General features: G+C 48.4%; 11 protein-coding genes across 11 annotated transcripts; 6 read left to right on the plus strand and 5 right to left on the minus strand.

The window, feature by feature from the left end:
• Positions 1-94: 94 nt before the first annotated feature.
• Positions 95-1,192, plus strand: KY384_008171 (uncharacterized protein; the record flags this gene model as incomplete). The annotated part of the gene is made up of 2 exons (XM_044816660.1): positions 95-682; positions 737-1,192. The coding sequence occupies 2 exons, from the start codon at positions 95-97 to the stop codon at positions 1,190-1,192; spliced, it is 1,044 nt and encodes a 347-aa protein (XP_044666025.1).
• A 526-nt stretch (positions 1,193-1,718) lies between these two features.
• Positions 1,719-3,560, plus strand: KY384_008172 (uncharacterized protein; the record flags this gene model as incomplete). Its single annotated transcript, XM_044816661.1, has 3 exons — positions 1,719-1,975; positions 2,940-3,019; positions 3,388-3,560. 3 exons carry the CDS (start codon positions 1,719-1,721, stop codon positions 3,558-3,560), a joined length of 510 nt encoding a protein of 169 aa, XP_044666026.1.
• Positions 3,561-4,392: 832 nt separating this feature from the next.
• Positions 4,393-5,379, minus strand: KY384_008173 (uncharacterized protein; the record flags this gene model as incomplete). Its single annotated transcript, XM_044816662.1, has 1 exon — positions 4,393-5,379. One exon carries the CDS (start codon positions 5,377-5,379, stop codon positions 4,393-4,395), a length of 987 nt encoding a protein of 328 aa, XP_044666027.1.
• A 368-nt stretch (positions 5,380-5,747) lies between these two features.
• Positions 5,748-7,666, plus strand: KY384_008174 (uncharacterized protein; the record flags this gene model as incomplete). The annotated part of the gene is made up of 3 exons (XM_044816663.1): positions 5,748-6,882; positions 7,003-7,130; positions 7,184-7,666. The coding sequence occupies 3 exons, from the start codon at positions 5,748-5,750 to the stop codon at positions 7,664-7,666; spliced, it is 1,746 nt and encodes a 581-aa protein (XP_044666028.1).
• Positions 7,667-9,215: 1,549 nt separating this feature from the next.
• Positions 9,216-10,380, minus strand: KY384_008175 (uncharacterized protein; the record flags this gene model as incomplete). Its single annotated transcript, XM_044816664.1, has 2 exons — positions 9,216-10,275; positions 10,325-10,380. The coding sequence occupies 2 exons, from the start codon at positions 10,378-10,380 to the stop codon at positions 9,216-9,218; spliced, it is 1,116 nt and encodes a 371-aa protein (XP_044666029.1).
• An 886-nt stretch (positions 10,381-11,266) lies between these two features.
• Positions 11,267-13,030, minus strand: KY384_008176 (uncharacterized protein; the record flags this gene model as incomplete). Its single annotated transcript, XM_044816665.1, has 5 exons — positions 11,267-11,783; positions 11,837-11,909; positions 11,964-12,437; positions 12,526-12,621; positions 12,670-13,030. 5 exons carry the CDS (start codon positions 13,028-13,030, stop codon positions 11,267-11,269), a joined length of 1,521 nt encoding a protein of 506 aa, XP_044666030.1.
• A 1,896-nt stretch (positions 13,031-14,926) lies between these two features.
• KY384_008177 (uncharacterized protein) lies at positions 14,927-15,786 on the plus strand (the record flags this gene model as incomplete). The annotated part of the gene is made up of 2 exons (XM_044816666.1): positions 14,927-15,325; positions 15,373-15,786. 2 exons carry the CDS (start codon positions 14,927-14,929, stop codon positions 15,784-15,786), a joined length of 813 nt encoding a protein of 270 aa, XP_044666031.1.
• Positions 15,787-16,179: 393 nt separating this feature from the next.
• KY384_008178 (uncharacterized protein) lies at positions 16,180-17,198 on the minus strand (the record flags this gene model as incomplete). The annotated part of the gene is made up of 2 exons (XM_044816667.1): positions 16,180-17,104; positions 17,152-17,198. The coding sequence occupies 2 exons, from the start codon at positions 17,196-17,198 to the stop codon at positions 16,180-16,182; spliced, it is 972 nt and encodes a 323-aa protein (XP_044666032.1).
• A 327-nt stretch (positions 17,199-17,525) lies between these two features.
• KY384_008179 (uncharacterized protein) lies at positions 17,526-20,380 on the plus strand (the record flags this gene model as incomplete). The annotated part of the gene is made up of 5 exons (XM_044816668.1): positions 17,526-17,536; positions 17,594-17,627; positions 17,686-17,803; positions 17,857-18,131; positions 19,274-20,380. 5 exons carry the CDS (start codon positions 17,526-17,528, stop codon positions 20,378-20,380), a joined length of 1,545 nt encoding a protein of 514 aa, XP_044666033.1.
• A 504-nt stretch (positions 20,381-20,884) lies between these two features.
• Positions 20,885-21,795, minus strand: KY384_008180 (uncharacterized protein; the record flags this gene model as incomplete). Its single annotated transcript, XM_044816669.1, has 2 exons — positions 20,885-21,519; positions 21,579-21,795. 2 exons carry the CDS (start codon positions 21,793-21,795, stop codon positions 20,885-20,887), a joined length of 852 nt encoding a protein of 283 aa, XP_044666034.1.
• A 662-nt stretch (positions 21,796-22,457) lies between these two features.
• KY384_008181 (uncharacterized protein) lies at positions 22,458-23,321 on the plus strand (the record flags this gene model as incomplete). The annotated part of the gene is made up of 2 exons (XM_044816670.1): positions 22,458-22,908; positions 23,191-23,321. 2 exons carry the CDS (start codon positions 22,458-22,460, stop codon positions 23,319-23,321), a joined length of 582 nt encoding a protein of 193 aa, XP_044666035.1.
• Positions 23,322-23,688: the final 367 nt, after the last annotated feature.

The raw sequence follows: 23,688 nt of genomic DNA on the forward strand, positions 1-23,688 counted from the left end.
AAGGTTACTGGGCTCAGCCCAGGCTTTGCAGTCAGCGACTGCCAAAGTTTTTGTCACTAAAAGCTATCGCGCTTGTGTGAACAATAATTGAACAATGTCCCATCACGACTCATCCACAACAGTGAAAAGGTCGGTTGTCGACGCGATTCAGGAATTGCAGTCAACAGTAGCCACAAGCTCTGCTTCGCTTAATCCTGTCTCAGGCAATGACAGCCATGCAAGTGGACAAACAGTCCCTCCATGGCAAGGTTCGCTTGATCAAATCAGCAAGGAGCTGGCAGAACAAGCTCAAGCCTTCTTTTATTTCCTCGCAAAGGCTGATCATGACGTATTGCGTGATATTGTTGACTTGTTTACCAAGTATAACAATCAGCTTCGATCCTCGCATAAGAGGCTATTAGATCTCTGCAGGGAGGCCGATCAGCTCAAAGCCGATTGGGAGAACAGTCTCATACAGAGACAGAAAGAATTGTCTGTGATTGATGGCCAAAGGACAAGCCTTGAGGCTCAACTTGACGACACGAAGAGCTCCTTACAGGAGACTCAGAGTGTCCTCGCTCAATGGGAAGACAAAGTAAAGTCCTTCGATGCAAAGGAGTCGCAACTCAAGTCACTCGAAGATCGACCGATCGGAAAATATCCTGACCTGGAGGCGCGTGAGAAGCAGCTTCAGGAGGGAGGGGTGCTGCTGAACGCGCCCGAGCGTCAAGTAGAACAAGAATAGTCGGCCTCGGAGACTGGAGAAGACAAATTTAAATGTGAGCAAGCCGACCTAGACACCCGTGAGGTGAATTTGGTATACGAAATCTTGGGACTTGCTGCCCGCGAAGATCGCCTCGCCAGACGAACGTCAGACCTCGACGCAAGACAAAATCAACTAGATCATGATGATGCAGAGCTCAAAGTCCGAGAAGCTCAGCTCGCGAATGATAAAGCTGTTCTCGACGCTCGGTCCAACAGACAAGCAGCCACCGAAATTAAGCTCAAAGAGTGGGAAGCCCAAGTCAACAATGACTCCACAGAAGAAAAGGCAAACATCCAGAAATTGCTTGACATGAATGAAAGCCAGCAAAGTCAGCTTGAGGAATGGAGAAGTCGTATTGAGGCCCGAAACAATGCATTTGAACCGTCCCCGAAGGACTTTGACAAGAAAGCTAGCGGCAGACTTGGGCTCGGGGACGATACAGCCTGAATACAAGGACTGTTGGGCAGGGAGAGCGGGTAATTTGACCTACAGAGGAGGAGGAATGTCTAAGTAGCGATGCAGAAACGCAACACGCAGACTTTCAATGACTAATCGAGGAAGGGAAGGGATACTCCCCAAGCCCAAATGGCTACGTTGCAGGAGCAACTCTAGCTTCATCACAATATTGCCGCCGGAAAAATCTCCTTGACCTCCCGACTGAGGCACGCTCAACAGCTCTACGGCGAACAGAACGCCAGTATCCAACAGCTGTTGACGGAGAAAGACCACTTGACCTCGGCTAAAAGCTGTCTTCAAGCCATGAACGGCACGTCAGAGCAGACTACAATGGGACTTAAAACGCAAAGTTTTGGTGTGGCGCCAAAAGCATGCTCAGTTTCAGAAGTGCTTTGAAGACAAGCAGGACGAGCAGACTATCGATATAAGGTAATCTCAAGACAAAGCCGAACGGGGAAAGTTGAACGTTCATCATATCTAGGCCAACTTTGACACGTCGATAGGTAAGTAGACCAAGATGTACGGCAAAGCCAAGCGTTTTAGACATGCAGTGAAGGCTATGAAGGTTGAGCGCATAGTTGAGATTCATCGTCTTAAAGATGAAGCCGAGCTTGAGAAGGCGATGGCCCAAGTCATGAAGGCTGAACATGAGATGTCTCAAGCCGAACGTACGAGGCTACTATCCGAAGCCAATAATCACCGGCAGGCTAATGAAAGCGTAAAGACTGATCATGCGAATGGGATGAGGCGCCTCAAAGACAAAGCCGAACTTGGGTAGTCGAACGTTCAAGAGAGGGAGGCCGAGAGAGACTTGTCTAGAGCTGGACGTCTGAAATACTCCCCATGATTGACAATTTGCAGGCTCAGGAGACCGCGAGCTCTTCACGAAAGAATGAGATCAAGCTACTTATGCAAGATTATCAACGTGACAAGGAATCGCTACCCACGACATGGACTAACCTTGACACTGCCCAGTCAAGGGAGTGTCGTAGAGAGAAGATTTGGACCAGGCTAACTGCGGCAAGTGCAGTCATTTCTCCAGCAAGAGCCAGTCAGTAACAGTGAGAGATGAGAGGTTTGAAGGTTGAGTGTAGAGCAACTGCTTGTAGATGAGGGTGGTCACGAGCTCTATAAAAGTGGAATAGGCTCGGATGATCCTCCTTTTGGCAAAATGAGACGCCTGTTAAATTATCAGGATCTTGTATAGAAATGCTTTTGTATACATAATCGCTGGGGGAGAACAATCGCACCAGCAAGCAAAGACGTGATCAGAGCACTTTTGACTGGCGTTCGTCTGATTAGCAAGTAATTGATTTCTACTATCCCTCGTTGACATGAACATATCATCACTTAGCGGCCCGTTCGTCCTAGCCATCCCAAGTTTTCTCCCATCAATTTCGTTTTCCTATTTTATTTTGGCAAGCTATACCTCTACTTCGTCGCATAATATAGCGATTCCGGTTATTGTGCACATCGTTCTCACGCGCGCCATATCTCGTGTCAAGATCCTGAATTTGCTCCATATATCTTCGTCTGGCAAATTTTTCCACTGAAATAGTCTTTTGTAAAGTCCTCACCAAGCTCGGTAGAAGTCACGATTTCCAGCTCGCAGCCTCCCAGCTTAAGTGTGTCCTCATCTGGGAATTTGACTGACAATCTTCAAGACCACAAGGAACCACGTGATTCTCTAGAGAAAAACGATGGTGATGGAGAGACTCTGGCGTCAGCCATAGAACAGCTCCGTGTATGTTGACGATGCTTCGAAACATGAACTGTCTCCATCCTCTGCACAGCTGCAGCATGAGGTCGGCGAAGTCGGTGAGTTACGACCCTATACCGCACGAAAGGCTTCGAGGTAGTCACCTAGGCCTAGGCGAAAACTAACATGATGGTGTGCAACTGTAGCTTCCTCTTCTAAGCCAGCGATGGTACTGGATGACCTGCCGTTTGTAGTCAAAATTGGGAACAAGAAACCTTTGGGAGACTTCCGTAGAGACCAAGCACCAGTTGCGGGCCTATCTCTAGATCTGGGCATATGGTGTTGAGGATTCGGACACGGCTTCGTCAGTAGATCTCAATAATCTGAGCTGTTAGCAAAAGAGTCGGAGGGAGCTCTTGGTATGATCTCTCTGTCAGCTATCTGCATAACGGTTGACTTTTATTAAGATAATAAGAAACTGGGCTAGCCTCAGAGATCGTTCAGAGGAGATCAAGAGACGCTTCATGGTTTCAAGGACAAATGCTTGTGCTGGAGGCTTTGGAGATGATCAACAGAATACGCAAGAAGTATTTAGACAATTTCATCAACGCCCACTCCTCGAACGTGTCGATGGCCCTCTCTTACAAAGTGCTTAAATGATGCCGTGTAAGCAAAGAGAGCCAAACGCACCCCCGAGTTTCTCGATTCTTTGAGTTATTTTGGCGCAAGGGGTGAAAGCTCGTCTTGCATATCACACTTGATAGAATGATATTTTAATTTGCTTCGGGAATGATACGCGATGCGCCTTGCGAGACCAGGATAGCAAGGAATTTACAATATAAAAATTCAGCAAATAACAGAAAGTCACAGCCTGAGTAGATCTTTGTGTGAGCATTCATGTCTATACAAATCTTGAAGCAATGCCTTCAGGCCTCCCACAATCGTCACCACAGAGCCTTGTCTCGTTCTAAATCTGAAGAATCTTGTTTGTCCCATTTCCCTCGTCCACAGTCATCTTACTAACGTATTTGACATTATCCTTCAAATATTCTCAGTTCCCCAAAGAACTTGTGATGTATCAATGATTCTTTGTGCAACCCGTCATGACCATGTGTCACTTAAGCCTTGCTCAAGGTTCTGTTACGTCAATTTTGGTTCCTTCTACGATATCAGCATGAATAGGTGCCGCAAGAGAGGTGGTACTCACCAGATGTCTCGACAGGATTGGGGTCAGAGTTGATCCTTGCCATGTTTAAGAAATTATGTATCTTCTCTCGGATCTCTGCTCCTGATGCACGTCGTTTAAAGCTGTTGAAGCCCTCTGGGGACGTTCTGCCCGTTTCACATCTGAGCTTTTGTGATCCTTTTCATTGTCTCAAAGCCTGATCCTTTCTCAGAGCTTCCACTTTACATCTTCGTACACTCGTCAGCTAGCTCTCTTCTGACAGTCTTACAGTATCACTGACCTGCTTCTGTGATATAGAAATGAGGACTAGGGTTTGAGGTTATGGTCCTGCTGTCTCTGATCCCCGCTCGCCGCTGACATATACAGCCTTCGCACCCTTCGCTCCGCTGGGTCGTTCCACTCGTCATGCTTTCGGTGCAACCCCCCAAATCTTCTATCAGCTGGCCTTTGAATCCGATTGAGATAGTCTAGGAAATACTCGAATTTCGAATCCTGGAAACAAAGGAGGGGTAGTACCATTCCAGCTAAGGACTTTTCAAGAAAGATGATCACCTTGCTTCTTAGCGATTCGAAATCGGTCGGAGAAAGAAACCAGACTTTGATTCTGTAAGGCCGTCTTGGTTCAAAGAGGACATCCAAAGCTTCTCGGGTGGATTCAGATTGGCCCTGTTTGAGGACAGAAGAATTGTGCGCAGTTCCACGGTCTATCACCTGAGCCCAAGAAGTGAATTCCATACACACCAGGTCTTCAAAATAAGTTTCGTTCGGTAATTGAGCTCGCACCTCGAACGGTGTCACTTTCTCGTCTCGCATAGCTGCCGTACCCCCATAGATTGTTAGGTACGTCAAAGCCCAAGTATTGTTCAAAGTGTCGTTGACTCTCCAGATGTTGCTATACAGATCTTTCGTTCCAGCTCTAGCTTTGATGTCCAAGGCTACGTGGGGAGAAGTTCCCACTCCAGGGTTGATGGTGAGCATTGGGGATATCGAATTGGCCTCAAACAGACTACCGAAAGCCGTCTTTCCAGATATGCTGATCATACACGATATTGGTCCAAAAATCCGAGCGGCTTCAAAGGGCGCTGGAGCACGTCTATCCGTGCTCTTTGCTGATTCCCAAGAAGAATAGGCAATATCACAATATTTTTGCGGTGCATCAATGTCGTCGGGGTGAACTACTGCCAGAAAGCAAGCCAAGGCTGCTGGCGGCTTCCAGCATCCTTTGACCTGAGAGCCTTTAGCAGTGTCCCCGAGCTCTAGTAGTTTCCCCAAGGAATAGACCGGCCGCGACATGACTTTGCTTACGAATATATCACTGTAAGACGCGGTAAGAGTAGATGAGTGAGGGGTACGGCATGAAGTGATGGGGAACTTACGGTGAGCGCAACTGTGTTATGCCAAGCGGCAGAATTCCTTTCGCCACCCAGCGTTGCGAAACCGGAGGCATTCAAGTGGAGCAGTAATATTTACCGAGATGAGGTCAAGTAACGACACAGCTCTAGCATTTCAGCGTGGCGTAGATCGAAGTATACGCAAATTTACTTGCTGCTTGCGAAACTTCACAACATCTCTGGCCGCTACTTCATTTGTCACTTGGATGAAGCACAAACCTCTGATCATATTCACAGAAATTTGGTCATCCGATTTTTCTCGAAAACGGCATGTCAACGCCCGGCGAGGCAAGCTCACCGACCGGTGTTCACTCGGCGACAACAGCCGCTGATGGACGCCCTGCAGCAAGTCGATCTCAGCCTACTCAGCTAGACGCCGATATATGGATAGAGCTCTTCTCGTTTGTTCCTGCAAGAGCTGATCGACTCGCTTTATATAGCGTATCGCGAGATCTCCGATGCTGGTTGGAGCCCCACATGTGGAGAAAGACAACGATCACGGTTAGTGAAGAGCGCGGAAATAATAAATTGCCTCACTCGGAAGCACCAGCGTCGCTCTGCCACCATGTACGGCACCTTGAAGTCGTCGCTCCCTTCGTCAAACAGCTTAGCAAACGATGCGTCCGCCCGTCCTTCGGGGAATATTCCAAGGAATATCACATGAAGACTCTACCTACTGTCAACGATCCTCAAACAAATCCTTTCAGGGCATCCTGGTTAGGCTTAGATCTCATTCCTCTGCTCGAAAAGATACCCCAGGATCAGCTCCTCACATTCAAATTTGACCTTGGAATTTGTGTGCCAAAGGAAATTTTCGCCAATGATAGTCCTCTGATAACCCGACAAGCAAAGATCAGAGAAATCTCCTTGATCACCGCCGCAGACTGTAGTTTCGTGACTCATGCCAACAAAGCCCGATATACAGATATTTCGCTTCTCAAAAGCTTGACGAAATTATCCTGGCAAGGTATCCGGCTTGCAAAAGAGGTCTTTTCCATTCGACGCACGCTTGAGGCCAACCATGAACATCTCCAAGAGCTTCTAATCGAAATGGCATGGGTCGATATTTACCATTGGAAGCTGTGGGATATTCGGCACGGGCGTCCTAAAGAGTCTCGAGCAAGAAGAACATCAGTGTACGGGATTGAAGCAATGCGCCGTCCGCTGTTTGCGCTGCACAGTCTTAGCCTGCGCAAGTATCATTTTCACTCGGGATATGACTTCCTGTTAGCATGCATCGATGTTACTCGACTCAAATCGTTGTCGCTACGTGAATGCAGTGAGGAGGATCGGCTCATTACGCCTGCGATTGATCAAGGGAAAATGCTTCAACTGGAGAATCTTGAATGGGACATCGAGAGCCTTGACCTTCTCGGGGACGTCATATGTGCTTCCCGAGGACTGCGTAGGTGCTATCTGAGAAGGCAATCGTTTCCTGAGTCGGTATGGCAGATGTTGCAGCTTCATAAGTCTACAATGAAAAGATTGATTTTGCATCGCTGGGAGACGAAACCTGACCCCGCAGGTTCTCTATTTGGTGGCCCAGTCGTCGATGACGACCTAGAAATTTTTGACGTCGACGAGGCACTGCAAAGACTTTTCCGGTGCGAGATCGAGTGCTTTGGCCTCAGCATTTCCTCCACACTTCCTCTGGTGAGTGCGATTTGTCACGACAAGGGACATCAGTCAATCTTACTCTGCCTTAGCTTGGCAAACTGATAGATTTGGGCCCACCAGTACCCAGTTGGAAGGTCCTTCACTTGAGACGATCAGCTTGTAACCCAGAACATGGTACTCGGGATTCCCTCCTGAAAGCCTTCGAATATTGTGATCGGATGAGACAGCAAGGCGAAGACACTTGCATTTACGATGTAGTGGAGCAAGGTGCCTCGCTGGAAGAGTACTGCCTCTGGAATTTGGTGCAATTCGCATTTGGGGAGACTGGTCTACCAAAACTCCAAGTCCTAGCATACGGCGATTTCTCACATGGGCGCCGTCATGAGTCCCGTGGTCTCATCTTCATCCGTAAAAGGCCATACAATTCTCAGCTATCAAATATGGACGAGGCCTCTGCATTCACGGAAGTCGAAGATCTGGCTGAATTTTTGGCAGCTTGTCCGAAAGATCAACTTGTTCCCAAAGCTGAACACCGATATATGGTGGAGCCGGGCATCATTACTCAAAGATAGAAAGTAGCTTGCCAAATTAAGCAGAATATGCTAGATTGGTCCCTCTTTGTGTCTAGGCTGATAGAATGAGTTGAGTCCCTGCGTGTTTTAATGCTCACTGACTACTTCTCGCACCGTAAATGAGCCAGCTGTGCTTCCGTCCTTGTATTGCCTCTCTTGCCGAGATACTCAAGGATTAGGTCATTGAGAGGCTAAGCAATTTTCGACATTTGTTGTTCCCCTTTTTTTTCTCGATACACGAAGTATTGGTAAGCAGTCCTTCAAATGAAATTATCTGTATAGCTTCGTGAACTTCAGTATCAGATCGCCCTTGACCAATGGTAGCTGTCAAAGGTCAACATTGTGCAGCTACTTCCTAGAATCAGCCTCAAAGCTTAGGCAATGTTATTGCTCAATATAACCTTGGTCCTGACTTGGGAGCTTGATTAGTCTTCTAGTACCCATGACTTTGTTTAAGGTCTCTAAAGCACCCAGCACGCTACTCCTAATCACCGAAAAGTGGTAAATAGATCTCTCAGCGCGGAGTCAGGCTTGAATGATACTTTGCAGGTTTTGTTGGGGAACATTTCGCCCTGATCAGCTCGGATTTTCGACCTAACCGGGCTTAGACTAGCGGCAGACATCCTTATGAATGCGTGCTCAGTATGAAACGTACGCATGTCATGCCTTTTGCCACAGGCGATCTGGGGTACAGTCTTAGCTGGATATATCGGCAGCCGTTCAGAAGGACTCTTGTAATCCTTTCCTTGCGAAATCAATATGTAGGACATTCTATGCAAAGTCAACTATCCGGAAGATGACACAGTTCCTACCTGTGGAAGATCGTATAGCAATGGGCCCTCCTCTGGTCCAACTACTTTCTCTGACGCACTGAGCTTGGTATCCACCCACTCAAAAAGTGATGGCATGAAAACATGCCAGGTGGTAATTTCGGATGTACAATTAGACCTCAACTGCACGGGCAGGGGATAGTGGAGTTCCCACTGCTTGCGCCTGGATCTCAATCATTGCCATCGCTGAATCGACGACACTGCCTGCACACCCCATCCTCCCTCGGGTCGTGAAGCATGCCACACCCTTTCCAGACCAAGGGCTTGATATACCCTCTACACGCTAGGGAAAGATTTATAAAGTTGCTTGTGCAGAGTCTTTATTGGACGCCTTCAATCCATGAGGGCATTGAGACTGCCTGAAGAATGTCCGGTAGGCTGAGGCAGAGGTTTGTGCCAGACACAAGTACGGAATACATTGCTGGTTGATCCTATTCAGATCTTGCCTTCATAGCGTCGATCTACCCTCAACTTCGTGAGCGTTGAAAGATAAGCCAATCAAGAGACCCAAGATGTCTTCAGTACGCACCTACTTTTGGGCTTCCCGGGCGTTGAGCACTTCAGCTTTGAAAAGAAAGGCAAGATTGAATACTCGCTGGTGTGTCGCAGGATAGTGAGATCGGTACACACAAGGTACATATATGGTGTAGGGATCCGAGCAATCTGCGATAGTGAGAGAGCTTATTTAATGCTTCCCCTCGACTGTTGTGTTTGTCGACTTATGCACCATCTTCCCACCAATCTTTAGCCGTTTCATTTTGCGACCTCTTGGTCTGAGCCTTGACGTTGCGACGCATGAACTTGATCCAACGGTCTTCTGCCTCGTGTGGGTTAGGCCGTGCTTCCATATAGAATCTCACGGCTAAAGAGCCATGGACCGCCGGTCTAAACAGTGTGTTGAGGAGATCTTGCACCTCATTCGGAAGGTGCGACCAGCATCTCTTGTCCCCCATTGTCATTTCACAGCCATCGCTTTTGAATTCGAAGGCCATCACGTACTCTCGGTTGGCTTCGCCTTTCTCTGTGTCAGGGTCAGCGATCTTCGAGTGCCAGCGAGGGTCGTCTTCAGGGATCTCATCAAAAGGGACACCATCGAAGTCGTAGATGTGTTGCCCCTCTTTGGAAAGAGCACCGATATGGAATTGGGCCGCGAAGACTTCGAAACTGCCCGCTGCGGTAGTGACTCTCTTGTTCCTCTTGTTCTTGTTGACCCTAAAAGCGAAGCGAATGCTCCCGCTGCCGGCTGGACCAACAAAAGGGCGACACTTCATAGTGTAATCGAGAGGGTTTCCGTATGGGCTGCCGGCTAAACCTGTCCACTGATCTGTTGCGTCACTAATCCTCATAGCGCAGACTTTTAGTTTTCGGGGATTAACGATACCTTGATCTATGAAATTTTCAGCCTCCGTGTCTGGATCTGAGGAGGTGTCTGCTTCCGCTGAGTCCGTCTCAGGTGTGGAAAGCTCTCCTGGGCCTTCAGCCGTCTCATCGACTTCGTCCATAGTCTGTTCAGCAGTCTGAGCGACCATCGACTCATACTCAGCCAGCCAATCATCCTCGCAATCGAGACTGGCCGTTTCGTCAACAGTATCTAATACACGTTGGGCGGAGCTTGGATCCGACTCACCCGTGTGCTGGATATTGCTTTCGAGACCGGCACCCTCTTCTATTCTCTCGACCGTGCGCTGTGGACGCTGGCCATGATCGAGATTCGAAGATTCATGACTCGAATCTGAGCTTGAACTTGCTCTTGTTTGTGAATAAAGCGCCGAGCCTAAACTGTGGCACTCAAGGCGGGATCCATCAGAACCCTCATTCAAAATGTGACGCGTCCTTATCAGCAAGGATAGCATCATCATTCGGATTTGCCATGTGGTGTGGCATTGTGTAAAAAAGCACGCAGACTATGCTGCCGGTGCTAATGAGCTCTCACTCGGCTACTTAAACAGTAGCGAAAGTACTCAGCTGTTAGGCTGGGATACCTCCAAGAAATTGTTGGCCGAAGCCGTGATCTCCAATATCAAACCAAAGGCGAGATAGAAAAAGGAGAAAGAGTCTTGAATAAACGTCTCAGCCTAAACTTGAGTCGTGCGGTTTTTCATCAATCTCTGAGCGATGAGACCCAAGAATGATTGGACTCCTTTCGATTATTTCGAAAAGGGTCGAAGGGCTAAGGTAGCCTGGAACTCGTGCCTAGACAATTCAAAGGCACTTTGTTGACCAATTGGTTGACAATTGTAAGAAGTGTATAGAAGGAAGGAAGAAAAAGAAAACGCGAAAATTTTGTTTATGTTGACACTAAAACTCGTTGAGCTTAGAAATCCACTACTGCCATCATCACACCGTGATGATGAAGCTATTGATTCTAATTTTCCTTCACAGCAACCGCTACCGACCGCAACCTGCTTAGACAGATATGTAAGTACTTTAACGGCATGCCAGCACGATCATCAAAAAGGAACACAGCTGAAAGAAGGGAAGAGTCTTTGAAATCAACGGCACACGTTTCGCGAACATCATGCTGGGCATATTATTTCGGCTTCACATCAAGCCCAGCGGAAGAGCAGAAAGTTCGACTGTTATAATTCGACAGAAATGTCTCTATCATAAAAGAGAAGGCCGAAAGGCAACTGAAAAAAAAACCTCTATCACAACCATCACCGCAGATAATGCCCGAATATCTCAGGTTGAGGGAAGAAAGCCCATCCCATGCCTTGCCAATGCTCACAATTTCCCAATCATACAATCTCGCTCATATGCATCTTCATATTCATACACGTCCCAATCTCTGGCTCGACGCCAGCAATGCCATCTGCTCCTCCAGCCTCTTCAACCTCTCATCTTTCTCCGCCAACTCCCTCTTCAACTTCTTAATCTCCTGCCTCAACTGCTGCGAACTCTGACTATCCTCCTCATCCTCCCCATATCCCTCATCAACCCGTCGTCTCTTCTTCCTCCCATTACTCCCACCCAACCCCCTTTGCGAGTCTAGAGGCTGCGAGTCCACTCTCTCCAAAGCCGGCGTCGACTCTCTGTCCCCCTCATCCCCACCATCTCGATGCACCCGTCGTAAATGCTCGGCCAAATTCTCTTTCCGAGAGAAACCAACGCCAGTGCTACGTTTACAGTCTTTGTGCGGGCAGAAGCATGCGGCGCGGGGACCGCCGTGCTGGCGATGGACTTCGCGCTGGTGACGGTGCAGGCCGCCGGAATAGGTGAAGCCGCGGAGGTTCTCGCAGCCGGGCTCTTCGCAGACGTAGGGACGGGTATGTTTATCCATGTGTTTACTATTTCTGTAAGTCAGTATTGATGCGGGTGAAAAAAGGAGCGGATATCTTACGACCACTCGCACTTCCTCGAAAAACGAGGCGGTTTGAGAGCACAGCTTGGATGGTTGCAGAAATACTCGCCGGCTTGATTTCTGAGAATTTCTCTTCCTATACTGGCAGAACTGGGAGAGGTGGGACTTCTAGACAGACTTGGGGATTTCATCAAACCAGTGTCGGGGGTGGCCATGATCTGGGGCTGGAAAGCTGCATATGAAGGGTCTGCTTGGCCTGAAACGTCGCTCAGCTGAGGACTCGGATAGTCCTGCATGTTGCGTCTTTGACTTCCCAGGCCTCCAAACCCAAGGCGGTTGGGAGTCCCTCCTCTGCCTGCCTGAGTGGTTCTGGCCTGAGGCAAAGCATACGGCTGAAGTGAGATTGGTTGCTCGATGTTTTGGATAGCTGTCAAATTCGGAGCGGCGAAAGTACCAGGCGACGACCAAAAGTTTGTTGGTTGGAATGCTGGAACGGTTGCAGGGCTGATGCCTGAAAGGTAAGGCCAACCTTCTGGTGCTGGGCTGGGGAAGAGGTCTGAGGATTCATCCGAAGAGACAGATATATATGAATACGGTGATGCGCTAGTTGGAGCCGCAGATGGTGTGTTCGCGGGGATGCCTGCAGGTCAAAGTTAGTCACATATCCTCATTCTCGTCTCGCGATCAGATGACTTCGTGTGAATCGCGTTTTGGGGGGTGTGAGTCACCTTCGTTAGCGCGCCTCACTTGTGCGCCTGCCTGGTAGGGATTGCCCCATGCGTAATTTTGATAAGTAGCCGGAACAGCCGGCGCCAGAGAGCTTTCTGCAACGAGTTAGTAGAGCAAACACAATGCGTTGGGGAGGTGCACACCTGTAAAAGTTTGCTGTAAAGGCTGCGTGCTCGGCTGCGACTGTGTTGTTGCCTGACGCGTCCAAAAGTCCTGTCCGAAGTTCTCAGGGGGTCCAAAGTTTCTGCCTTCGTGGTCGAAAAACATCCAACATACACCCCATAGGACTAATAGAGAGGGCTTGACGTTCCAAGGCCATGTCGTACTTAATGGACGCTGTCCATTTGGCCACTCGTTGAACCAATTGCCAAGAGCCCCCTTTTTGTGAAGCCAAAATTGCTGATAACGTTCAAGAGTATATTCAATCAAGTCAAGGTAATGACGAAGGATTAAGTTCAAGGCACAGTCTCGAAACCACATGAGAAGGTACTCCAGGTTCGCCATAGTTTTTTCGCATGAAAAGTCGCATGTTGAAGAAGTACCACAATTGTCACTAAAGCCGGTACGCCGGTCATGAGTATCTTGTGAACTGAGGGAGAAACAGCGCGTGAAGTTCAACAAAGTATTGCATACATCAACAATCTGACGTAATTTTGGTACATCTTTGGTAAAAGAGCGGTGGAAATGATGATGTTGTAGGAAAAGCGAATCATCTGAAGCAAGAGAAAATGACGAGACATGCTTGAGCAAAACATGACTATCGAGAACGTGAAACAAGCTGATGGAACAATTTTGATCAGTGATTTGGAAATCAAAAGATTTGATGTCGCCATACCCGACAGTCTCTGTCCGTGGCGGGCTCGGGTGGTGGTCGCCTGAAGAGCCCCTATCCTTCAGGGATATAGGCTTGATGTACCTGAGGCCCCACGTCAGCTTATATGATGGAGATCAACGATCGACAACTTGCCTATCAATTTCCTGATCCATCTCTGGCCTGAACGTTTCGGCGCGGACCTTAGCAGTCAAGGTCCTTTCGGGTGCCTTATGTCGTATGGACTTCAAGCGGTCCTTCACACGTTGTACGACACGAGCAAGTCTTATGGTAGAATAGAGAGAACAACTAGCCATTGCTGGCTTGCCATGAGGAGAGGACATGAAATAGATGCGATCGACAAATGACTAAGACAGGAGGAGATGGGCAAGGCGCGATGAAGTCTTTTTATACAACAGCAGTCATAATCTATATGAAAGAAATAAGGCAACACGACTATACCGACTCGAGGACATCCCGGTGCTTAGAATGACCTGAACGAGCATGACTTAAGCCATGCCATTTGTAAAGCCACAGAGCCTGCATGTTTAGACGGTGCTAGAAGCTAACGAGCATAAGGTTTCCCAAAGAAAGGGTTTGCTGCGGTTCACCAAGGTAAGAGAATGGGAGGCCTTAAAATCCGTCTTTCTTGAGGTCTTATATCGTTGCAGAGGGGAGGTCAGACAAAGAGCTGCGGGTCGGATATTTGACTTCGCACAGCCACAAGTGAGGTTAGCGCGATATCGTGTAGCCAATAGCGACGACACCAGCCTCATCACACAGTCGTGCCGCATTACTGCAGAGAGAGGGCATCACCAACGTTGCAATTTAGCTTTGGTCCCGTTATATGATTGGAACGACGCATGCTGGTGCCAGCTGACTATACAACCGTGTCTGCATTATTCGATCTGTACCCAGGGATGCTGTGGCTGAACTCCGCCTAGCGTCTTGTCGAGATATCCAACCCTCTCGATTCCACAGACGTTTCATTTGAGTTCTCACCGCCAATGTGTGAAGGGCCGCACTAACAACGATGCTTCAGTGTCCGTTTAGGCAATGGTGCTCCACTAGGGGAATCGTCATAGTCTGTCCCGCCTAGCCCTACCCAGAGATCTTGAGCCTCAGCTCTTGCAGTGCCGTCAGGCGTCCTTACAACTGGCCCCAATTAGAGTAGACGGCGTTGCAACCATTCTCAGGCGCCCAGACTCTGCTGTGGCTCAACTGTTTCGCGATGTTTTCATGTGGTGGCTGGTGAATATGGATATTACCTGAAGACGGACCCTGCGCAAGTCGTAGATGGTGGATGGTATTTCGAGACCTCTTGACGTCACTTGCAGAGGTCTCAACCCAAGCTTCGGCTGAACTTCGCCAGTCGTGAGAACTTCGGGAATGAATCTGGCGCCGATGTATAGTGTGTACACTATCAAAGACCGCTTCCAGAAATTACATTTCTAAGCCTTCGGAAAGCATGATGCAAACGCCGTATACGTGCGATAGAATGTTAAAGAATGCGCACGTAGAGATCGTTTCAACTCTTGTAAACATCTGATAGCCATTCGATCCCTCACTATCGACATCTCATCTCCGCGATGTCGACCACCAACATTTCCTCCGACGCTAACCACCAACTCCACCCCCTCCCCGCCCCTTTCGCACGTACCCGCCCCCAACCAACCCTCCTAACCCAGGGCGCCGAAGCTCTTATCTACCGTACGAACTTCCTCCAGCCTACCCTCCACAGCATCCTCAAATATCGCCCCTCAAAGGCATACCGTCACCCCACGCTCGATCGCCGCCTGACGCGTCACCGCATCCTCAGCGAGGCAAGGACACTTGTCAAATGTCGACGCGAAGGAGTTAGTGTGCCAGGCGTTTTAGGGCTGGATGCTGATGGCGGAGGAGGTGAGGAGGGTACGGGTGCTGGGGGGTGGATGGTGCTTGAGTACATTGAGGGGAAGACTGTTAGGGAGGCCCTACAACTTCGGAGGGTGAGGAGAAAAAAGCGCGGAGTGAGTGAGGAAGAGGGGGGAATGAGGTGGAGAGTTTGATGCAGAATATTGGAAGGTCGGTTGGGAGATTACATGAGGTTGGTGTCGTGCATGGGGATTTGACGACGAGTAATATGATGTTGCGACCTACAGCCCCTACTTCGCCAATGTTAAATGATGAAGCAATGAATAACACCGGCACCCACGAAGATGAGGGGACAATGCAAGGCGAGATTGTACTGATAGACTTCGGCCTTGCCGCGCAGAGTCTACAGGACGAAGACAAGGCCGTGGATCTGTATGTGCTTGAGAGGGCATTTGGAAGCACGCATCCCGAAATTGAGGAGAGATTTCAGGATGTTCTGAAGGCTTATGGTGAGAGCTATAAGGGAGCAAAAGTGGTCTTGAAGAGGTTAGAGGATGTCAGATTAAGAGGACGGAAGAGGAGTATGGTTGGGTGATTGGGGTTCAGTATCTTAGGTTCCATTGGTTGGTAGGTACAAATAGAAGAATGTCTACAATTTCCACCATCTATGCTCATCATCAGGCGCAATACTTGCGTTGATCTTCCATCGGTGTTCTATCTATGACTCCAATTCACGCGTCATGTTTCTGTTTTCATCTCAAGTCACCTTCACTATTGTACCTCTTCATTATATTCTTGGTCGACATTGTGAGTCGTAAGTACTATAGAATGGTAATCCAGAAGGTCAGAGATCTTTGCCAATCCTATGACCTAGACATTTAAGCGACGAATTCGCACCAAAAGCTTGACTTTCTTCGAATTCTAGATTCGGCATGCCATTGCACGAGATTATCTCTTGTAAACATGGTAAGGACCTTAATACGCCCTTTCAAGCAGGCTGGGGGTGGAGTTCCGCCATTGCAAAGTAACCTTTGTTCTCCACGACACCCCGATCATGGACGATCGCTGTGTATTTGATGACCCATTGGGGAAAGATGTCACCTTTGAGGCCTTCTCCACTCTCATCTTGGTCTAGTAGGAGGCCAGCTCCTTTCTCTCCAGAACCAAGGAGCTCTCTTGTCGTTCCCCCCGGCAAGATATTGGTACAGTCTTCGTGGGTCAGTACCTCAATGTTGTGTTGCTTAGTGTACTGCATAAGGGGTGCAGGAACAGCACAATACTCCTTGATGAATATTTGATCGACCGCAGGAGAAATGTTGACTTTGGGAAGAAAATGCGCAAGGCGATCACTTCCAAATTCTGCAACTCCAATGCGTGAAGCAAGCCCCTTTTCATGCAAGCTTTCGATCGCGCTCCACGTCCTAGCAATGGAATCGTAATCTTCTCCTTCGCCCGTATTACCGGTGCCTCTAGTGTTCGGGTCGTCACAATGGCTGTTTGGATCAAATGAAATGCCCGGAAATGAGACTATCAAGAGATCGATGGACGAAACATGCAACTCCTTGAGGACAAGATCCACTGCCTCCTGCGCGTGAACTCGCCGCTCACCTGATGAAGAACCAGGCAAGAAGAAAAGTTTGGCCGTGATCTCATATTGAGATCGTTCTTCTGTCAAGCCAGATTGGGCAAAATCAATGGAAGGGACGTAAAGATAGTCCCCTTCACGTGAAGTCCAGTGCTCGTAGGATGTACCACCGAGGCTGTCACACCATTTGAAATGCTCCCCATCTGTAGCGACATTCTCGGCGTTTTTGTTGGCAGAGAACTGTGAGCTCAAAGAATTGACGAGTTCTACATTAGATTTATCTGTCCCTAGGCGTCTCAGATGAGGAGAGGTAACGCCCGCTACATTGCTATCTTTCCGTCAGTCCTGAACATCTTCCAGTATTCTCTAGCTTACGATGTCGACAGAATGAGTTTAGTCTTCTTCCTTGGGTGGGTTCCCATGTTGTCACCACTGAGGCCTTTTCGAAACGAACCCGTCCAAGAACGGTCACCTCATGGTAAGGCGCACTTCAAGGTGAAATCTGCTGCTCTAGCACCGCCTTGACACAGCTTTGGTGGCTTTAAAGTGGATCTATAGTCAATGTCAAACCGGTCGCACAGGGAGAGAAATGTCGTGCATGAAGAAACCTTAGAGACTGCACCAGCCACAATCCTGTGTGTGGCTTGACCACTTTAGCCGAGGAACAACCCAATCTGACAGGCTTTAGACTTTCCTGCAGCTCACCGCCTTATTTATTACTCCCCACGAACTAAGCACAAGCCGCCAGGATGGCCATCAAGTGAGTCTTGGGTGTGATACCTCTCGGTGACATAGCAGGCAGCTGACTGCAGCCTAGCTACCTCATTTTGCTGTCCCGGCAGGGCAAAGTGGTTTGTCGCTCGTCGCCCACCATCGAAAATTTGGCACACTGACGGATTTTGGTCGCAGCGTCTTGCCAAATGGTTTACTACCCTCTCGCCAAAGGAAAAAGCCAAAATCATCAAGGATGTATCACAATTGGTATTGGCGAGACGGACACGCATGTGCAATTTCCTTGAGTACAAAGGCAAGTGCCTAATCCAACCGTCAGTACATATTCCTGGCTGACGGAGATTCTAGACACGAAGATAGTCTATCGACGTTATGCCTCCTTGTTCTTTATTGCTGGCTGCTCCTCTACCGACAATGAGCTTATCACCTTAGAGATAGTTCATCGATATGTTGAACAAATGGACAAATACTACGGAAATGTGTGCGAATTGGACATCATCTTCAACTTTCAAAAAGCATACTTCATACTTGACGAATTATTACTGGCAGGGGAGATGCAGGAAAGCAGTAAAAAGAACGTACTGAGGTGCATAAGCCAACAGGACAGTCTCGAAGACATGGAGGTACGTAAAACGATTTTCATTTTGATATTGGCTTCAAGCGAGCGACCATCTCCCTTAAACAATCATATCCTCACTCCGATTGACTCTCTTCACTATCACTGACATTGGCACCTGATTTCAGGTCGAGGATGAGGGCATCACGAAGATCATGTAATGAGCTAATCCCAGGTGGAAGCATTTGTAATGGGATCTTTCTGAAATGTTCTTTGTATAAGTAATCCGAAACCAAATATGCTGACACTATATCCTCACCTGACTAGGCTAGTGAGGAGGTGGTGGATGGCTTGAAGAAGGCTGGCTTCATTTGATTTTATCAGGCTCAGACCTGTTCTTTCAACACACGGACACAATGACTACTTCTGTGGTGTCCGAACATGCGCATCTTCATAACAGCATCACTCTATCAAAAGCTTTGCACAAGAACAAGATTGACCTACATACCGCGACACAATCATGGAGCTTCCGAATGAGTCACCGCCACTTCCTAGGTCTAGAGGCCTCGCTTGGAGTCACTGAGACTTCTGCTCTTTTCGGCAATCTGTGGCTCCAGTACTGTACCTCTCGTTCGCATGACTTATCGTCTGGAGGAAACCTGCTTGCAGTGGCGCATGGCTGCACGTGGACCACTTGGTGGCCAGATGAGGAATGCCAAGCCCATAGGAGAAACCCGACGCTAGTGCCACCTAGCCTGTCGCGAACCTCATCTGACTCTTAAGCTGACCTTTCCTCCATAATATCCCATCGCATGAATTATCGCATCATCATGGCGTACCGCCAGACTGTGTTTCCAAGCTAGGCGATCATCGCCTGGCTTTCAAACAGACTGGAATAACCTTAGGAGCGGCAGGGAGTTAAAGCCTTTGTCCGGAAGGAATCACGGAGTGCCTTATCAAAGACGTCGCAAATATATCTCGACCACGTATAGCCTACGCGCGCTACAGTTCTCTAGCCCGCTGCAGTTTGCGTGAGCTTTGCAGCTATCGTAATACTCTCTGATATCAAGTGAAGCTACCCCTTGTTTGGCGTAGCTATCTGCTCACGTCCTCAGTGGCCACTTTCCCAGCTACATCATGAAGGTACCCTCTTTCTAGATCTTCCTGTCAGTCCACGAAGTCTGAAGTTAGGCAACTAATGCGTCACAGTATCTACCCCTCAAAGAAACCGACGCAGTAACGAGCGCCCTCAATTTCGACACGTCAGATAGTCGGGTCATTGGAGGCTGTGATGTGTACACTACAAAGGCTGCTGGGTCTGACAAGAAGCTCTACAAGAATATTGAGAACAGCCTAGAGAGCAAGTATGCATCTCTCCTCAGTTTCTCGGCAGGCTTGCCCCCAGACGAAGCTAGAGAAGCAGGCGAAGCTCTCAATCTGTCGCGCGCAAGCCCATTCGGCCCTCTCAGCCAGATCTCAAGTCGCCGTACGTTTGCATACCTTATCGCTACCCTCAATGCAAGCCATCCCGACTATGACTTTTCACAAACCCTGCGCCCGTCGGACTTCCGTCGCGAAAGAAGCATCAGAAAGGTCATGAACATATTCGATACAACCTTGTACAATCTTCGTCCTCGTCATATCTCAGTATCTGCATTCCCGGGCAGGACTTCGGCCATAATTCCTGCGACACCTCCAGGGATTGAGAAGTGGGAGCCGAAGATGTGGGACCAAATCAACCAGGCAATAGAGCTGTCAGAATGCAGCGTCTACACTTATGCGCCAGAAGATGATCCGCTTACCGACAGTGAAGATGAAGCTGCGCTGTGGAGCTTCAACTACTTCTTCTTCAATAAAAACAAGAAGCGAGTCTGCTATCTGTACCTGCGTGGTCTTAGTAGGGTGGGAACCGAAACGCCGGGCGGGTCTAAGACACCTTCCAGCATCGTCACTGTGAGACCAAAGCGACCAGCAAGTGGAACGTGGAGCCTACCTGACCTCGAAGATACATCAAGGAAGCGCGCTAGATTCTGGCTCGGAGATAGGGCCGAGAATGCGATTTTGGTCACGAGCGATGGCGAAGATGACGATGAAGTAGAGTTCCTTGGAGCGCAAGAGAAGGACAAGCCTGATGAGGAGGAAGATCTGATCGAACACAGAGTATTTGAGAGACTTAGTGACACGGCCAGTGAAAGTCCTTGCAAAGACCGGTCACCCGAAGCTCGTCGGACGAGGAGCTCGAGTGAGAAGGGGAAAAATATTGAGAAAGCACTTATGGAAGAGACTAATTTACACAAGGCGAGCAATGGGGAATGATGTGATGTTTTAATGCGATGGCGATGCCAGTAGCGAGGCGCCTGGTGCTTCGGGGTTGTTTTGAATGATCGGAGAAAGGTGAGAGACGTTTCATGGCTTTAGCATTATTACATCGGCTGCGCTGTCTTTTCCAAAGTATGGTAGGATAATTGTCAGCCTGGATTGTTGCATGCCAAAGCTACTATTTGCCTTTAGCCTCGCGATCTTCTCTCAATACGCAGTCCGACCTTAACGTATGTCATATCTTACGAGTTTGCCTTTTTCAATGCATTTTCATCAACATAAGCTGCGCTCTGCAAAGTATATCATTGACAACTCCAAAGAGATAGGTGAATACGTATGTCACGTGTGGAAACGCAAAAAGATGACCTGGAGAGCTAGGCAAAATGGGACGAAGCTTCTGGTTTAAGGTATGTCGTGAGCCGTTTATAATATACATGTCTCAATGACGCTCGAGAACTACCAAACGACCAGCCTGCTTTCTGATCACCGACCTAGAGACGCTCATGATGAATTGCAGCAATAACAAGTGTCTTGTGGTTTCCAAACGTAATCCTCTGGATCGGCGTATAGCCTGACAGGCTGACACACTGGATATGGCAATGAGACACCTCCATTTGCACCAACACCCAGCCAGTAGAGCTTCGGATACCCATTTTTGCCGTCGCAAACCAGCCATGTGTCCCATTGTGGCTGGACATTCTGGGCCTTGATCTCGTTTCCTACCGTATAGAACCAGCCCTTACTGGTCTGAGTAGTGCTCAGCGTGACCGCCTGGATCCCTGCTATGTCTGACGAACCCGTTTCGATTGTCAAATAGAGTTCCTTTCCATCCGAAGAGCTGCTTGATGATCCAGGACTGGTTGATGAGCTGGTGGTGCTATTTGTCCCATTCACCGAGCTAGTACTAAGAGTGCTTGACAGTGAGCCCGAGCTTGAATCAGTAGATGAGCTACTACTTGAGCCCGAGCTTGCGTTGCCGCTGGCGGTGGGTATAGCGCCAGCAACGACGCCTGGACCAGAGATGAATATTGGAATTCCACGTGACTCGACGTCTAACCCGCGATCTGCGCTGGCACGTTCAGAGGCCAGAACGAAGGAGACGTCGTAGTTTCCGTTTCCGAGATCTACATGGCTCACTGAACGAGGTGCGATTAGCAATCCATTCATGGAGCATACTGCGTGGCGGACGACTTACAAAGAACATTCTTATATCTAGGTGACTGGCCCCCAGCCTGGATGTCATAACTATTGTCCTGCTTGAGATCTGTCCGGAAGATCTTCCTTCCAGTTCCATTACCACTGTCTTGTCGACTGTAGAGCAGATTGTATTCTGGCTGAATGAAATGGTTGGAAGTGGAAGTGACACTTGCTGCGAGGGTTGCTGCAAGTGCAAAAGACAGTATCTTTGCCATTGTCAAAGGAGTTTCTGTTCTTCAATCTAAAAAACGCTGTCTCTCAAAAATAGGGTTATGCTTTTGAGATCCGTTGGCTTGTGCAAGACAAAATTCCTTACGAGGCTTTCCAATGATTCTTATATTAATTATCGGAGAGAGTAAACTCAGCCACAATTAAATAGAGCGCCGCCTACTTTGTGGACCGTGTTCCTGAAACTCATCGCATCGCTATAAATACCCACGATCTAGACTGGCGCATCCATGTCCACAACCGAAGATCTGGAGAAATCTCCTCCCGGCGGACGAATCAGCAATACTACAAAGTCTCACCTTTCGCGAATACCTGGCCATACATGATGCCTAATCAAATTCGACCGTCAAATGAAAGGGCAGTGCAGAATCGCCTTTGAGCCAACAACCCGTGGTGACGTTTTACGTACTTGCCGACAAACTTTCAATGCTAGCCACCAGATGCTCCGGTCAATAATCATGAACTTTGACCCCAGGCCATGTCTTAAGTGTAATAATGTCGTCCCATAATTAGAGACAATCCAATGCGATATATCCGCACTAACCGCGAAACGAGGCTGAAACGCCGGCGAGGTCGCCTTGCACCCTAATGAGTTTCAATCTTTAAGCCTCAATTCCGTGTTGAGCACATGGAAACGCTTCAAAAAAAGATGGAAAGGAATATCATGGTCGAGAAGATTCGAACCGCTCCAGGAACTCCAATCTTTTCTGGCGAACAGCCAAGCCTTTCAATCGCAACGTCTTCCCTGGACTACCACTCGCTGGAGAGTGACGTCTTGTACAATGCAGACCCAGAAAGACGCTGGATTGAGGCAACGATCGTCCTTTCCGATAAAGCCAAGTGCAAAGACGAGACATTCATGAAGACCATATTTTATGGTACAGTCTATTTTCTATGCCATCAAAAACAAACCCCGCAAAGACCAACATGTGATACCATCCTTCCTCTGGATGGTAATCCTCTAGCTGATGGAACAACACTTGCTATCCTTCAAAGTCGGGTTGATGCTGCCATACTGACCATTCGGCTTGATGATGAAAGTGCCAGCAGTGACCGTACCCGGATTACTGAAATCAACAAAGTGCTTGATGAAGGAAATGGTCTTGATTCCTTTCGTCCAATACAGATAATACTGAGGTACAATGATTGCGTCTAGCTTCTTCCAGAACCAATTGACGAGCAAAGGACACATGAGCCGAGAGGTGGTTTAGGTTATACGTGAAGTCCATTAAGAGGCAATATAATCTTGTAGTCCCCATGCTTCGCCTTGTAAAGCAAAACTCTCCTTCCCTGAGTATTGCACTCTGCGAGATACGACTAACGTTTTGCCCCGGCGACATCCTTACAGGGCAAGTCATCTGTGAGAAACTCATATGCAACAGCTAGAGCAATTGGAGGAATCACTATCAGGCCCAACTATGCAACATTCCGATGGAGGATCGAAGACTCTGTAGGGGACGGATTTCCCAATATGAATTTTGATAAGGAGGAAAGAGCTAAAAATAGACATTGATAGGGGACTGCCCCTGGGGCCGAGATTAGGCCGGCAGGAACGAGCCACCTTCTTCCATCCCACGTTTCCACCTTTCTTACTTCCACTATTCTTTACTTACTCTCCTACGTCTTACCTTGCCATGCATCGTGCTGCTCACGAGAGGTGCAAAATGGATGTTGACCTCATCCTAGCGCCACTGAACCGTATGGTAGCGGCTCTAACGTTGGTTCCTTTCTCTCGGCTTCATCCGATGGACAAGAATGCTCCACCAACCCCTCGTTGCTTTTACATACTCCCTAGCCATTTTACCAATCTTCCGTCTTCAATTGCTTGTAAAGAACGTTTTTTCTTTTGTGTAGCATGCTATTCTTTCGTTTGCGAGTGC

The sequence above is a fragment of the Bacidia gigantensis genome (genome assembly GCF_019456465.1).
Source record: "Bacidia gigantensis strain McMullin 20006 chromosome Unknown contig_295, whole genome shotgun sequence".
Taxonomy (NCBI): domain Eukaryota; kingdom Fungi; phylum Ascomycota; class Lecanoromycetes; order Lecanorales; family Ramalinaceae; genus Bacidia; species Bacidia gigantensis.